Source organism: Chrysemys picta, chromosome 4, assembly GCF_011386835.1.
Source record: "Chrysemys picta bellii isolate R12L10 chromosome 4, ASM1138683v2, whole genome shotgun sequence".
Classification (NCBI taxonomy): Eukaryota; Metazoa; Chordata; order Testudines; family Emydidae; genus Chrysemys; species Chrysemys picta.
In genome coordinates, this window is record NC_088794.1 from 18,313,662 (window position 1) to 18,330,389 (window position 16,728).

The 16,728-nt window shown below is 49.8% G+C and overlaps 1 protein-coding gene across 1 annotated transcript in view; it reads right to left on the reverse strand.

Moving 5' to 3' along the window:
• Nucleotides 1-761: 761 nt before the first annotated feature.
• The window catches only part of MAPKAPK2 (MAPK activated protein kinase 2), an 80,951-nt gene continuing 64,984 nt past the window's right edge, over nucleotides 762-16,728 (reverse strand). Inside the window, exons 2-10 of the mRNA XM_005306451.4 lie at nucleotides 14,017-14,156; nucleotides 11,092-11,156; nucleotides 10,324-10,403; nucleotides 8,346-8,472; nucleotides 7,299-7,374; nucleotides 5,946-6,070; nucleotides 4,389-4,474; nucleotides 4,176-4,256; nucleotides 762-2,912 (exon numbers count right to left, since the gene is read on the reverse strand). Of these exons, the coding sequence (XP_005306508.1) occupies nucleotides 2,769-2,912; nucleotides 4,176-4,256; nucleotides 4,389-4,474; nucleotides 5,946-6,070; nucleotides 7,299-7,374; nucleotides 8,346-8,472; nucleotides 10,324-10,403; nucleotides 11,092-11,156; nucleotides 14,017-14,156 (924 nt within the window). The 3' untranslated portion in view covers nucleotides 762-2,768. The remainder of the gene's footprint in view (nucleotides 2,913-4,175; nucleotides 4,257-4,388; nucleotides 4,475-5,945; nucleotides 6,071-7,298; nucleotides 7,375-8,345; nucleotides 8,473-10,323; nucleotides 10,404-11,091; nucleotides 11,157-14,016; nucleotides 14,157-16,728) is intronic.

Consider the following 16,728-nt stretch of genomic DNA (forward strand, 5'->3'; position numbering starts at 1 on the left):
CCACGCCCTCCATTTCACAATAATCGGATCAGAACTTCGCACTGGGCCCCAAGTCACTCAGCCCCCAACCCAAAGCGTTTTGGCAGCGCAATGTTCCATGCACAATGACAAGGGAGAGGGACGATTCTGAGCTAACCCACCCCTGTAATTCTACTGCTTTGAACACCAGCCGCGAGGACTGTCCTCACCTCTGAGCAAAATCCATCCCCACTGCAAAGGGGGGTGTGGGGGGAGGAGGGAATCAGAGTCCAGGGGCGCAGTATGATGTAGGAAAAAAACAAAAACATTTTGAACCAGTGTTTGTTTAGCCAGGGTAAATGAAGACACTTTGGCCTGAAACCTGCTCTGAGCTCCACATGGGCTACTGGAGTCCCCCCTGCACAGAGCAGTGACAATGGCCACATCAGGGACTGATTTGCAGGGAAACCAAGCACCCGCACAGCTCCCACTGAAATCAATGGAGTAAAATCCACCCTGTGCAAACAGGCAGAGCAAGGTCTATGCACTCTCCAATCCCACTCAAGCCATCAGTGCATAGGCCCTGTGCCTGGAGAGCTGGAGCCAGAGTCAGTGCGTTTTTGCCCTGGACTTGCCTCGGCTTACGCTCAGACACAGGGTGAATCCCACCCAGCACTGTGCTCAGCCCCTCTGGGGAAAACAGGAAGCCCTGAGTTCTGCCCTGTGAAGATCACCAGAAGCCAATCTGGAGTAACAAGCCGCTTTCCACTCTACCACACACGCAAGAAGGAGGAAGACTGTGGGACGCATGAAGTGTCTTTAATCCGAAAGAGGGAAAAGCAGACCAGAAGGATTAGTATAAGCCAACAGACAAAAAAATAAAATAAAATAAAAATAAAATAAAAAAAACTTGTCTTGAAAACAAATTCAAATTCCATACAGTGCCTAAAATGTCACCTAAAAACTAAACATTTCCATAAAAAATGTTTGTTGTTTGAACACATTAAAACGCAGTGAAACAATGTGACAAAAGGGGGGAGGGGAATCAGACTAAAGAATTTAGGGTAGCTATTCTGCTCCCAGGAGTAGAGACTGGTTGCAAACACCACCAGGAGCGGAGAGGTGGCGGGGGCGCAGATGAAGTCAGGGACTGCCTTCCCCTTTGGTAGCACGTGGGGAAATAGGGATGGGATTCAGAGGGGAGCTCGCTGTGAGCCTGGGGTGCCAGGGAGAGGAGAAGGAAGAGAAGGGCTCAGTGCTCAAGCCCCAGCTGAAGCTTTGAACAAGACTGAAGCCCAACTGATCTTTTAGATACATTCCCAATTTCTCCCATCCATGCCTGAGTCAGCTGGTTTTCTTGGTGGGACCTTGATCGGCTTCTTCCCGTAGTGAATTCTTGGCACAGGGGGTAAGTAACAGCCGAAGCGCTTAAGGAAATGCCGCAGCACTGCAGGAACTGAAATCCACAGCAGTCACCAGGCAGATGGCTCAGAAAGGGGGTGGAGAGGAAGTGCCCCATTTGACTCCTGCTTCCCCGATGCGGGGTAAGTGTGTTTCCCACATCAGAGTGGGGCAGTAATAGGTTAGTTGGGGTGAGTGAAATGGCTTGGCCTCCCACAGGCTCAATGGTAAGTGCTGGGGCCCCCTGAGGAGGGGGGGACTTGCAGGGGGGCTTGTCTTTGTCTGCTTTCACCTCTGCTGCAGGTTTAGAAGAGGTGCAACTTGATGCTAAGTGGTAGTTCTGGACTGCCGTGCTCAGCACAGCAAGCCAAGGGTACGGGAGCCCAGAGAAAGACAGGGCAGGACCCTGCAAAAGGCTCGGCGCTCACAGCATGGGACAGTAATGAAAACTGGACAATGGGGCATCTGCTTTAGGTGCTTCTGGTCTAATCCCACGAAGGCTGGGGTGGCTGTAGTGAATTTGTTAGCGGCATCGTCATCCCTCCCCCAGAAAGTCCCCTGAGATCAGAATTGAATTCCAGGCATGTTACAGACCCCACATATTCATCCAGAAAGAACACCCCAGTGCGTGCATGGACTCACATACAAACTACACTCCCCCCAGACGTATACACACACACAACCCAGACACACACAATGGTAATTGAAAATAACCCTGTGCATGCACCGTTAGAGCCAAGGCTTCCTGTTTAGTGAGGATTTGTGCCACGACGCCTTTAAAAAGAAATTTTCCAGGCCTGAAAAGGTGCTCCAAATCCACAGGCTCTCCCAAGACCCCCCCAAACCACCAGCCCCTGAAGAGAAATTAAGAAAAGGAGCGTGGAAGGGACTAGAAGCCACACAGTATGTTCCTATCCCTGAGCCTCTTTGCTTCAGCCTGTGTTTACCAGAGGCTCACCTGAGGGGTTAATCCATCAGCACTAGGCAAAATAGCCCAGAAGCCTTCGTCTCTAGCCAGCGCTTCGCACGGGAAACATACTGTCTGGGTTTCAGCATTACAGTAGTTTTAAAAAATATTTATATATTATATACCCTAAAAAGGTTGCCACAGGAATTTCCATGTCTTTGTAAGGAAGAAGGAAAAAAATATTTAACCCCCCCAAAAAAAATACAAATTACCGGAGCTGTTCAACTCTCAGGCCAAAAATAAAGATGTGTGTATCTCACAGGGGCCATCTCCTCACCTGCGCCAAAAAGGCCAGAAACATGGGTGGGTAGCTAAAAAACAACACGTCTGGTATAAATGTCGGAGTTCCACATGTTTGATGAAGTCCGTCTTTGTCCTTTTCTTAAAAAATATATATATACTATTGCTTTCTCGACGGCCAGGCAGGGCTCAGAGGGGGCCCTCAGTGGGGGAGTGCTGTCGGCTCAGAAGGGTTCGCTTTCTTTCGTCTCTTCATGAGCAAAGGGTTGGAGGAGTCTTCGATTTTCTTTATCTTAATTTGTTCATAATCTACTCTCATGGTGGCCAAGGCACTCGTCATCTCCTCCTAGAAACACCAAGTAAAATACAGGGCCTGGTTAGCAATGGGGGCATCTGACATTGGTGCTAGAACCTCTGGGCTTGGGCCCATGCCCATGCCCATTGTCCATGCCCATACACACGTGTATCCCTACCCAAGACATTCAAAAATCCTAAGGCTAGACAAGACCACTGTGATCATATGACTCCCCGTATAGCACAGGTCAGAGACTTTCACCCAATGGTTCTATTCATATGTCATTGAACACACACATCATTTTAGAAAGGCATCCCCAGTTTGATTTTAAGTCTAGCGATGGAGAATCCACCACGTCTCTTGGGAAGCTGTTCCAATGGTTCATTACCATCATTGTTACAAATCTGTGGTTTGTTTCCCACTTTAATTTCTCTAGCTTCTAACATCCACCCATTGGCTCTTGTTCACCCTATAATCTAGGTCTTGTTCCTTGGACCAAATGATTTCACACACCACTAAACATTCCAACTTGGTGGTCTGTGGCTCAGTTGCTAGTGGCCCTTTCCAACACAACACCGTGCTAGCCGTTCCCCAACCTGATCCCTGTTACTATCCAACAGCGGTCTAGCGGTCCATAGCAAGTGAGATTAGCTGGTTGCCTCCATGCAGTTCTTCATGCTCACATCACAGACAGAAACACCTTTATTAGCAGCCTCAGCAGATGTGCAGAGGATTGAAGAGGCCACAAAGACAATCATCCACTCATGCCTCCAGGTCAGGGTGGAAACCCAGCCAAAAAACCATGCTACAGTAACAATACAGTCATTACTAGCGCAGCCAGGGCCAACACCACACCAAGGCTGCTGGCGGGAAAGAGTGGAGAAAAGGCTTTGCACGGCCACTAATCACGAGTTTACACTTTTTCTTTTTTTAGCGTGTGGATACAAAATTATTGCAGCCCTTTGATTTCTCTAATTCCCTATTTCCAGGGCTCAAATAGAAACGTGCTGTGAAAAGCAGCTCATCCCTCCCAATACTCTCTTCTCTCCCATGCAGGTTCTGTGTACGGAAGCTTTATTAGCACTAAATTTGGTACAGCAAATCAAGGCCCTGATCCTGCAAGCTATTCCAGGTGGGCGCAGGGTACAGCTGGCAGGGGCCAGTGACCTGGCTCCAGTTCCCAAAGGCTCCCCGCAGCCTCGCCAAGCATGATGTTTATGTCCACTGAGATGAGGCACTTGGAGAGCAGGCTGTACCAGCTGTGCCTCCTGGAACAGAGGTGGGTCAGGGGCAGAAGTGATTCAGAGTTTTTACCTTGACGTCCTCCCACAAGTCTTTCTCTTCTTTCAAGACTCGACTAGTGTGCAGTGGCGTCTGGGGCACCTGCATCGATTGCTTTAGAGGGGAGGGTAAGAGAGACAAAGGATGAGCCTCCAATAAAAGTCCCTGCCGTCCCGCTTCTCAGTTCCAGCAGCTACCCCATTTCTGGGGGCTCCGTGTCTCGCCTCTAGAAAGCCTCGCACTTACCATGATCCAGGGGTGGTTCATGAACTCCGTTATCGTCATGCGCTGGGTCGGATCCGTCTTCAGCAGGTTCCGGATCAACTGTTTAACTGGAGAGGGAGATGGGGAGGTGTTAATAAAAAGCAGCACTTAGGATATATATTCTCCCCAAGGGTACGCTATGCCCAAGCAACCACCAGAACCTCTGCTGGTCTCTTCGGCCTGGTCTATACCAGGGATTTGCACCAGTTGAAGCCATGGGTGCTGTGACAGACTGATAGCATCTTGTAATATCCTGGACAAACCTTATTAAATAAGGGTTAATACCTTTGGAGTCCACTGTTATTAAACAGGGAATCGTGTGAATGTTACTGTAGAATTGTATGTACCTTCTCTAGGAGGAGAGGAATGCTAAAGTAACTCCTCTCCTTATCAGCCCCTTGAAGCCATCCCCCTGGAGAGGTGCACCTATACTAGTCCTGACTGGATTCTCAAGGGACCAAGAAATAAAGAAAGGATTTTTGGATAAATAGCTTCGTTTTAACCAGGCTTAGGGCCTTTCTCCTGATCCAGCAATCAGACAGGCCCCCTGGTCCACAATCCTTAGTGAAGAGTAGGAAGGACTGGGCCCATCAGACTGTGTGCTTGTTCTAAGCTGTGGTGAACTTGAAGCCACAAGGAAACCACTTGGTTGGGGTGCTGAAGGACTGTTCCTGCCAGAACCCCTGTTTGGATTGGGGTGAACTCCGCTAAGCTTATAGTGTGTGTGTGTGTGTGTGTGTGTGTGTGTGTGTGTGTGTGTGTGTGTGTGTGTGTGTGTGTGTGTGTGTGTGTGTGTGTGTGTTGGGGGGAGAGGGGGGGGGGCGGAACGTTTTGTTTTTAACATGTTTTCCCGGGGACATTTTTACCTTAAGAATAAAAGACACTTGCAAAAAAGAGCTGTGTGGTATCTCCAGCCACACTGTTAACCATCTCTGGAGAGACGGCAGACAACTGTGCTTGGCCAGCCTGTCTCTGCTGGGAGTAACACGATGAAAGCAGGGAGCCATTCAGCCTGGAAATACCCTAGTCAGGAGGAAGACAGACACGGGTCCCCTCAAGAGAGGTGATGGCCAGGGGAGCCAGGAACCGGAGAGGGGGTGCCCTTGGAGGACCATAGAGGGGGAATATTAATGCAGCAGCCCTGAACTGTGACAGGTGCTAAGCCCTAGTATAGACAGGCAAAGCCACTGTTCAAATGGGATCTACGGCACCAGCGTAAGTTACAGCTTCACCTGTCTACACTAGGGACCTGCACCCGTACGGCTATACTGCTGGCTGCAATAGGGCAAATCCCCACGTTAGGCAAGGCCTTGTACTACAACTGGAGATTGCAGGCACACACAGGCTGAGCTTTCCCATTGGGCATTATAGCTACAAGCCTGACACGCCCCAGGAAAGGGAAACCACATTGCCAATATCGGAACACCCAGTCCCTGGGGATTTCACCGCAGGGGGTCCAGGCACGGCTTCTGCCATTATGTTCGGGTAGCGGGGGGGACACACACGCTCATGGAGCAGACACTCGGCCACAGCTTTTACCTTCTTCCGACACTTCTGACCACTCAGGGTTGGGAAATTCATACTGGCCCATTCGGATCCGTTTTTTCATGCCTGGAGAAATGGCCAGACCGTGGTTGGAATAGAAAGGGGGATACCCACACAGCCTAAGCCAAAGAGAGAGAAAGTAATGAAGTGATCTGCAGAGGGGAAATCCTTTAGACTGCGTTAGAAACGTACTAGATCAAGTTTCCTTGCTTGTATTATAAGCGGAGGTCAGTTCTGGCTAGTTTGCCCAACAGCATCCTTGGACAGCTGAAGTGGGTTATCCCTACCTCTATGAGGGTAATGAGATCAATCTAAGAAAGGGGAAATTTTAGGCCTAAAACAAGAAAAACTCCCCAGCAGGGAGATCTGTTAGTCTCTGGAATACTTCTGCAAGGGGCGCGCGGGAACCCCACTGCTTTGCAAATAGGCCGGGCCGAGCACTAGACAGACCCTGTACGACAAGGAACAATCCTGCACTGGCTTGGTCTAGAGAGACTAGGGGCCAGATTTTTAAAGGTATTTAGGTGCCTAAATATGCAGATAGGCACCTAGTGGGATTGTCAAAAGCACCTAGGCACCTAACTCCCAGTAATCTGAACAGGAATTAGGAGCCCAGGTGCTTTTGAAAATCCCATTCGACTCTTCTCTGTGTTTTTAGGTGCCCAAATACCTTTAAAAGTCTGGCCCTAAAGGTACGACTACTCACGGCTGGCACAGCTCCACTGACTCAGGCTCGCGGGACTGGGGCTACGGGGCTCTGAAATTGCTGTGTAGACGTTTGGGCTTGGGCTGAAGTCTGAGCTCTGGGACCCCAAGAGAGGCGAGGGGTCCCAGAGCCCGGCTCCAGCCCGAGCCCAAACTTCTACACAGCAGTTGATAGCCCCGTACCCCATGCCAGCTGTCCCCAGACAGCCACGGCCGTGCCGCAGGTCTTTTATTCCAATGTAGACGTGCCCTACGTGACCCAATAGGTTTGCCTTTGTCTCTAATATTCATGTCATTTCACTGCTCTAGAGAGTCATTTGTCCTGGGTAGGTCTGGGTCAGTCCGCATGCACTGAACAGCAAGGCGGGGTCCACAGGGAACCATCCCAGGCTGATGTCTTTCTGCAGTGGAGGAGGAGGAGAAGGAAGTCAGATGTTCACGCATGCACCTAGTGCAGCCTTCCCGGCACGCTGCTTGGCCAGACTCCAGGAAAGGACATTGCAGGTTTCACCCAGGGAGCGCCCTGTGAGCGCCCTGCGAGCCTGCTTGGGGACAGATACTGAGAGGGTGGAAGCTGCAGCTCCCCTGGGTTATGCATGAGCGATGCTCATCAGGATGGTACAGGGGAAACCGCTCACTTACAAAATGTACATGATGACGCCCAGGGACCACATGTCACAGGACTTGTCGTACTTCTCCGGGCCCAGCACCTCCGGGGCTGGGGAAAGAAAGAAAAATTCACAAGGCAGTCAGAGACGTTGTGCAAGGAGGCTACGGGGTTAAACACAGAAGTGATGCCTCTGGAGGGAGGAGCTCTAACGCAGGCTGAGACCATGAGTTTGATGGACCAATCACCCCAATCCTGAGCCATTTGACAGTAGACGCAGCTTAGCACAGTTGATGAACTGCTCCAGAGAAGTCCTCCTCTTGGAAAGGACCTAATTATACAGGTTCCCTCACCACGCTGTGCGGGGGGAGCCAGGACTAGACTAGCAAGGGGTGCTACACATCAGGCCAGAGGGGCATTCACAGAGCTGTGTGGGGCAAGTGCCAGGAAGAGTCTCACGTGCCCATACTGTGAATTGCTTATACAATGCCCTGATGTGTGCGAGGTGCATTGCAGAAAGAGGAGATACACATGCCCCTGCCCGGCTTACCTCACCTGGCACGGGACCTGGGATGGCATTTGCAATACACCTGGCTGTAATTGTCACCATCAGCTCCTGAGCAGGGACCACAGAGGAACAGATCTCCAGGCCATGTCTGCCATCAAACCAGTCCCCTGGGTTGCCCAGCTGAGGAGTTTGGATTTTAACACGGCAGCAGGGCTGGGAACCCACAGCCTTTCCAGCTCTGGAGCCCAAACCAAAACTTCAGATCCAAACGCCCCAAAGCAATGGGACTGTCTGGATCAGAGTTCTGCTTCTCAGGCCCAACCCTACACCCCATTACAGCTATAGTTCAAATTGAAGTTATGGGCCTGATGCAGGAATTACTGGGTACAGTTCTCTGGCTTGTGTTATATACAGGCGACCAGACTAGATGGTCCCCTTCTGGCCTTCCAGTCTCTGAATCCACAGCTCCAGGCCTTCCCTGCACAAAACAGCAGCAATACCGGGAGATTCTGGATGCCTGCAATCCCCATTCCCTGGAGGGGGGCGAGGCATCTCAGCTTCCCCAGTGACTTACCCACGTAGTAAGGTGTGTAGCACGGTGTGGCCAGGGAGTTGTGTGTGGTGGTTTCTTTAGCAAAGCCGAAATCGGTGAGTTTCAGTACAGTGTTGGGCCTTTTCGAGGTGTACAAGAGGTTTTCTGGCTGTGAAAACACAATGAATAAAAAGCAAACTAAGCGCTGGCCAAGTCCTCCAGGCTCCTACCGCTCGCATAGCCAGGGGCAGCATTAGAACAGTGCCAGCATGTCCGAGTCACTGAAGATTTGACCATGAACATACCAGCGGGAGCCATGTGGTTCGAAGTTAGCCAGAGAGGATTCCCTCCACCCCATTGCAGCTCAACTCTCAGCACTTTGCTGCCTGATTTCCTTCCTTCCCCCCCCCCCCGGGCAAGACCTGATTTGTAACAGCTGAAGTGGGTCACATATCAGAGATCCCAGAATCATCCCTTCTCTCCCCACTCGCACCCCTCAGCCTTCCAGATCCTAGCTGGGTCCAGAAGCAGAAGTGTGAAGATATGGCACAGTTAGTGGGACTTCCAGGCCAGTTCTATAAACCCCAACACATTCAGGTAAGGATCTACAACTTCTGAGATGGGTTACAAGCCAGTGAGCGAGACCTGGGATATTCTGCAGAGAGCACTGTCTCCCACACCAATTGATACTGAAGAGCTAACAGGAGGGGTGCAGACATTGGCAGTGTGAAGTTGTATAATCAATAGGGAAGGGCAAGTCTCACAAAGCCCTTCCTGAACCCATCCCTTGCCCCAGGGGCTTGGTACTATTCAGACAACTTGCACTGATTTTCCCAACACAATTTTAGATCTTCCGTCTTCATGCTTCTCTTGACAGCTCTCTCTCCGCCCCTTCCCACACCATAATCTCCTCAACCAGGAAGCTGCATCTCTCAGGGAACTGCGTGCACCTTTGCAACTTTTAAATCTGTTGCCAACTGGGGGTGTTTAGCCCCAATTCTCTGGAGAAATGCCAATCAAAGTAACTATATTCTGCCTCTGCAAAATTCCCTGTGGTTTCATTGGGACGTGGGACTCCTCTTCGCTTCCTGCCCTGGGCAACAGTGTCGTGCGACTGCAGAACAGCTGCTGTGGGGTGGCTGCATTTCAGAGGTGGATGGGGGGTTTTTGTTTCTCAACGGCACCACGCCCCAGTATACAAAGCTCTTTGGGATGACAGATGCTATATGAAAATACAAGACCGTATGAACAAGGAAGTCTTGCCTGCTTACAAGTGAATTCTAGAACAATACAAACCTCACCCTTTAAGAATTCTGCTGCTCTTACAGAAAGGAAATGCCATTTTTACAAGACCTCACTGATTCAATGGACTTCACCCTATAGGGCAGGGGAAATGATAAGGGCCAGGTCCATACACCAGAGTAGAGGAGACTTCAATTTCAGCAAGTTATCCACTTCCCCCTAAGCCAAACCAGCCACCATCTCACCGTCTCCATTATGGGCTCTGATTGATCTCTGCAGGTAGCCTGCAATGAAACCCAAAGGCCAGCCGGAGCTGAAGTGGGTTGGCTTTTTCCCCAGCTGACCTCTGCTTTCACGGAGGCCGTTCCCATAGACAGGTACAGAGAGACGGTGCCCAGACCGAAAACCTATGGTCCAAACACCCCCACCTTGGAAGGGTCCAGCTCCTGATCCGAAGTGTCACGTCTCCACACTGACGGAGGCAGAAGTACAAGAGCACAGTGGTCAGCTCTTGTTTGAAAGGAGCCAACAGGAGCCATGAGCCACACTGCTCTTCCTCCCCATCCCGCATTCTCCTGCCTTTCAAAAAGCACGAGTTACTTGAGGCTGGTTAACCTCAGTGGGCCTCTTAAATGCAATCTAGGGAGTGGCTGCAGCACTCCTCTGGATTGTACAATGTTATGTGGGCCAAGACACTGGGGGTCGTGCAAGCAGAGGGCCCTCCGCTAGGGGCAAAGACCTTGGAAACACTCTCTAGCATCCGCTAGGCGCACAGTACCTTAACATCCCGGTGTGCTATGTTAATCGAGTGCAAGTACTGGATGGCTTCTCCAATGCTCTTCATTATTTCTGAAGCCTCTAGAGGAGTTAAAGAAAATTTAAAAGTATTTAAACCTCAGCAATTCAAAGTAAAGCCACCCCCAAGGTGATACAAGTGCATCCCTGAAGGCAAGAGCTGGAGAGCACCGCAGAGAAACCCTCTGAGAGTCAGAAAGCAAAGAAGCTCTTGGGCCTGAAGTCTCCCTTTCCGAGCAGGGTTCTTCACATGGGACCTGCCTGCGAAGAGAGTAGACCTGCTACAATCACTCCCAATAAGAGGGATTTGGGGGAACACCAGCTACTGGCTTTGACCCTAGACTGTTTAGTTGGCTGAGTCTCAGTACGGCTAACAGAGACCACTGCCTGCCACTTCGGGACGTGGGGAGAGGAAGGGAATTGGATAGTCAGAAGCTCGTCTCTCACACTTAGCTGCAGGGTGGCTGGAGAGTGCCAGTGCTGGGAAACTATCTTGCCTCCCTTCCCAAGGAAAAATTTCCGTGAAAATGGAAATTTTTTTCCTTTCCAACATTTTTCTGGGGAAAAGAATCAGGTTCTCTTAAAATTACCCACAACGTTTTAGTGAGAGAGAGAGAACGAACATTTCTTTGACAAACTCTCCATTTTTCAGTCAAACGTCTGGTTGCAGAAGTTCCAACCAGGTCTAAGGCAAGACATTTTCACTCAACCAACATAAAACAGCCAAGGGGTTAAAAAAAAGCCTCCATACCCCGTTCCGTGAAGGCCTGGTCTCCCCTATCTTGAATTCGACTGAAGAGCTCCCCACCATCCAAGCTGAAATACAGAAACAAGTGGAGTTAAAGGTCTAGCCGCTACCTCCCCCACCCATCAGGCCTCTCCAGCGGGCCTTCAAAATCCTCACTGATCATTCCAAGCCAAGCACGGCCAGGAGTCACTGCACCGAGCTTTGGGGAGAAGCCCCAAAACACATTGCAAGGGGTGAGAGATCTTGCAACATTTCTGGCTTTGTTTCCAAGTTCAGGGAGATTAGCCTCCCTTCCTCCCACACCCCGCCTCCAGGTTTGCCCCTTTTGCACCCCCTCCATTTCCAGGCCTCTCTCTCTTCTCCAGAAAGCAGCCAAGAGAGACTGCACTGCAGAGGACTCCCTCCGCTGCAGGCAGGCAATGGGCCAGCACCTGCGGATTTCCTGGCCACATGAGAGCAACCGTACAGAGGCACCTTTACAATAAAGAGAACAGATTGCTCTAGAAACGCCGAAAGTTCCCAGCCTCACTGGCCTACTTTTCAGCAAAAGCCACCGGAGGTACATTCAACCACACAAGCAAGGAGGCATTGAACTCAGAGTTCCACCCAGCCTGTGCACTCGGTCACACCACAGCACAAGCTCCTATGCCAATCAGTCACCTGACACGCTGGGTGGCCGGCAGTCGGCAGACTGACTGAGCACAAGGGCAAATGGGACAAAACACAGCAGCACCCGGGTGCTCAAAGAAGCTCTGCCCCCGGCAGCTCCCACTGATTTCACAGACCCCAGGCCTCAGCCCGGGGGCTTTGGTCTCCCTGAAGAGTTCTGGCTTTTGAAGCCACTAGCCCAAGTTATGCAGAGTGAACGATGCAGCTAAATATTTGAATACAAAACTAACTTCCATATTCCTCCAACAGCCAGATGGATACAGAGGTCTTGGGGCTAAAGCCCTGGCTGAGGACTCAGTTCCCAGCTCTACCAGACTCCTTGAGTGACCTTGAGCAAGCCACTTAGCCTCTCTGTGCCCACGCTCCCCATCTACAGGAAACGAGGTTTCCTCTCTTTGTCTTGTCTAGCTCTTTGGGGTAAGGACTGTCTCTTGGTACGTGTCCACATAGCGACTAACACAATGGGGCCCAAATCTCAAACAGGCTTCTCGGCACTATCCCCGATACAAATAATGACCACGGAGCTGAGCTATGTGATAGAGGGTACAGAAAAGGAGAGAGAATGTGTGTCCATGAGAAGAGCTTCACAGCCAAGTACTGAGTTACAAATGCCCCGGATCTGAACGGAGACACGAACAGACCTGAGTCACAGGGATGTATGGGACACTGCAACCGTGTGTGTTTCCTCTCTGGTTACTTTCCATCTTACACAGGGCCCATCCTGGCAGTATCTCAGCCTATTCCAGTCCATCACGCTCAGGCTAGCTTTAAAATAGCAGGTGGCTATCAAAGCAATGCTTCAACTGGTTTCACACGCGCATTTGACAGCACAATGACTGGCTTACTATTGTTCATTCAGACGTCGCTGTCTCCCCACGCGTACAGATGAGCTGCTCAAACCTCCTCTGCCTGCGGACACCTGGGATCTCAGCACGAGTGTCGGAAGCATCTTCCCACACAGAGAACTCAGAAAGCTCTTACGCAACATAGCAGCAGCCTAACCTTTGCAAACCCTGAACTGCTCCTCCGTCTCCCCCTCCCCGCCCCTTGACAACCTGTTGGCCTCTGCCACGGGAGAGGTTTTGGCAAGGAAGCTGCATTAAAAAAATCACAGCTGCGGTTGGGATGTGGTTTCGATACTTTCCCCTTCATTCCTCCCTCCTCGTATCAAACTTCTGAGAGCACCAGACTCGCTCAGACGTTGCTGTGAACACCAGCCTGTCACTCTCTTCGCTGCTCTTTGGTGTACCCCTGGTTTGACAGCCACTGCTGCCCAACGACTAGTTCAGCCTCACACATGACCGCACGGCTGGCACTTCAAAAGTTACCAACACCTTTTTCATGGCAAAAGCAGGTCTGGTTTAGGAGTTCTGTTACAACAAGAATAAGGATCCCTGGGCCATACGCCTGCTTACCTCGCTCCAGGTTTTCCAAATGACTCCACAACCAGCAGCTCACACTCCGGCCCCAGTTCTGGGTGCTGAGCACTTGGGAAATCTGGCTCTTGAATGCCGAACTACTACACCTCTCAGTGGCTTTGTTTTTCCCTGAGCATAGAAGACCATTTCCCCCCTACCAACGCCGCCTCAGTCATTACAAGAACTCCCCCTACACACTGAGGTTAGAAATCAAACAGCCCCTTCCCACCTCATACATAACAATTCTCAAGGGCTATAATAAAAAATATCGTGCATTTCTATAGCAAATTCCATTTCAGTTCAAAGATCATAAAGCATTTTATGAACGTTAAGGAATATTTTCACGCCGAGAGGTGAACAGGTATAAAAAAAAACCCAAAACCATATGACAGATGAGGAAACTGAGGCACGGAGAGGTAAAATGACTTGCATAGAACCACCCGGGGTGTCAGAGCCCAGGAATTCCTGGCCCTCAGCCACGTACTCTGACCAATACATCATGCTGCTTTCAAAATGGTTGAATTAATGTGATGGCAGGGTCAGAGGTAAATCCTGTGAATCCATGGGACATGGCCTTTCCAAAAGGCACATGGCCCAGCCTTCAGCTACCGATACTTAGAAGTGTTGGCGGCCAATCATTCACATGCTCAGAACACACATGGTATGAGGCACTGGGAGCCTGGGCACCAGGTCTTTCTAGATTATCCCTGATATCCTAAGATTTCCCAGGCATTTTCCACAGGTTGCAGAGATCTCTAGAGCGACGGCCTCCCCTGAGAGAAGTGAAGCGGTCAAGTGGGAGGAGGGATTTGGCTCGTTTCTTCTCTCACACAACACTTACCACTCCATGATTATAAGCAGGCACTTCCTCCCCTGGTACAGGTTTTCATAGACATCAATGATCTTTACAATGTGGGCACACTGAGATGCCCTCCAGTGGAGTTCGACTTCCCTGCGGGCTTTGGGGCAGTCCTGCAGCATCTAAAAGAAAGAAGGAAAATTCAGTCTTTTCTCCCCCATGCAGCAAAATTTCCAGAATCACAATTTTGTCCAAGACACTTGAACAAAAGGTTCTGGATTCAAAAGGTCTGAGATGTTGCCATAACACCATGATATTCTGCTAATAAAGCTTTCATGTGATCTCTATTAGACCTCTGCAGATAGATCAGGGAAAGATACAACTAGGGGCATGAAAGACAAAGTAACAGAGACTGATGCACTCTCATCCATTATTATTCGGTATGAGAAAACAACAGGTGAGTTAAGTCTAGCCCTATACAATGCCTGGAGCGCCATCTAGTGGAGGATATATGCAATTCCAGCCATTTGGTTTCTCGCCAACGCAAAAGCTATTAGAGGTGTACAGTTGTGTCAAGAGCATTAATTCCTGCTTGAGCGTAACTTGGGAAATAGGTGCCCTTAAATTAACCGAACTTGCAAGTAAAGGCCAAAGACATCTATACTAGCAGCAGGAGGCCTGCACTTACTACATCTTTAGATCGACAAGGAAATAATAATCAACACTCTCTAGGGAAAGCCAGACCCTGCCTTAGGGGTTAGTTAATTTTTATTGGGAATAGACACTGCAACCGTTCACACCCAACAAAGGCAGGTGACAACGTTACCCTGGTACGTTCTGCTTTCTCTCCCAACACTTAGCTGTGAAGTCAGGGCCAGAAGTGCCACATCTCAGCCCACCACTGGGACGCATCGCAGGATGGGTGCAACGGGACCCTTGGTACTGACCGTCCGTGATGAAAGGACAGGACAAGTCAAATCACATGCGGGGGGTAGAGGTGACATTTTGGACAGCGCTTCCCTGGCAAATAATTTGAATCGCTAATTCACAAGGCTCCTCCTCTGGGGTCCCACATCAGAGTCTACCCCCCCACCCCCTGCGCTTTGGCAGAGGGATGCTCAATGCTCCCTTCAACGACCCCACACATGCAAGGATGGGGAGGAGGAGGTTTGCTTGAGCATAGTATGCAACACCCCTCCCCTTTTGGAGGCAGAGGAAGCTACCTCCACCGCATTCCCAGCCTGTCTGCTCAGGGAGCAATAAACTCTGCCCCTGCTAGCAGCAGACTTTAAGGTTGGCCAGAAAAAAAATCACTCACATAACATCAGCACCTGACATATTAACGGGGTTTACGGTCTGTCCATACACAGGACTGATGGCCCTTTGGAGCCCATCCCCTCTGTGCAGCACACGCTGCATAAATGGAGTCCAGCAGAGAGCAGCTGTTTGCATTCTCTGGCAGACGGTGCCATCTAGTGGCAAAAAGTGGCTGCATAAAAATTCTTGCCGTTCTGTTGATCTGAAGTACACACAAGCACATGTAGGTAGAGGAGCTGTGCATCACGTCACTCCCAGGGGCCTGAGCTTTGTATTGGTCAAAGAAATCAATCTACATTATAAACATCTGCAAAATCATAGTGACTTTTTTTTTAAGTCACGCTTTGCACTTATGCCGCGCCTTTCCCCTGAGGAGCTCAAAGAGCCATACAAACCAGAGCAAGCTAAGGCTATTGTCTACACTACCGGGGTAAGTCGACCTACGCTACACAATTCCAGCTACGTGAATAACCGCGGAGTCGGGGTGGAGTACAGGGGTCAACTGGAGAGCGATCTGCAGTCGATTTGGCAGGTCTTTACTAGATCTGCTAAATCAACCGCCAGTGGATCGATCCCCACGGTAGTGTAGACCTGCCCTCAAGCCTCATCACGCTTCTTTGAGGTATGCCATGATCATCATCATCCCAATCTTACAAATGGGGAAACTGAGGCATGGATAAGAAAAGTGATTTTCCCAAGATCGCACAGTGGGTTAGTGATACGTGGGGGATGGTTCACGCTTCTGACCTCATGAAACAGGTCTCTCCGCTGGGCTTATTCAGTCCATTGGATCCAAATTAGAGCAATGTTACAGACAAATCAACAGTAAAGGCCAATTGATAGATACTGAATCCATCAGCTATACCATTAAACGCCTGAAAAAGGGTACAGGAGGAGGGTCAGAGGAGAGTATTACTATTCAATGACTTGAAAGGTCATCATGGATTGGTCCATTTAGGATCTTGCTGAGTTGCACGAGTCTGGTTTCCTTAATTACATCAATTTATCAATTTACCCAATAATTGCTCTTAATAAAATAGTTCTCTGGAGCACATTAACTAACTTCCTCATCCAATTACGGTTATTGGAGCACTGGCTACTGAAGGACATTGGCTAAACGTTTCCCTTCATGCATTTATGAGGCTGGACTTAGAGTGGTGGAGGGGAACTATGCTTTTGGTACATAGGGAACTGTGCTGGCATCCACTAAAGTCGAAGGCAAAATGCCCCATCAGTTCAGTGGCAGAAGTATCAAGCCTCTACATAATAATTAGAGCTGGTTATAAACAGCCAAAAATGCCAGTGTGAATTTAAAATTCTTTTTATTGATTTTTCAAAGTTTCAAAAATACAGCAACAAAATATTTTGATCTCTGAAAAATTTAGAGCTCTATGGCTGGTTAAAAAAAAAACAGACACACACATACACCAATGAAAG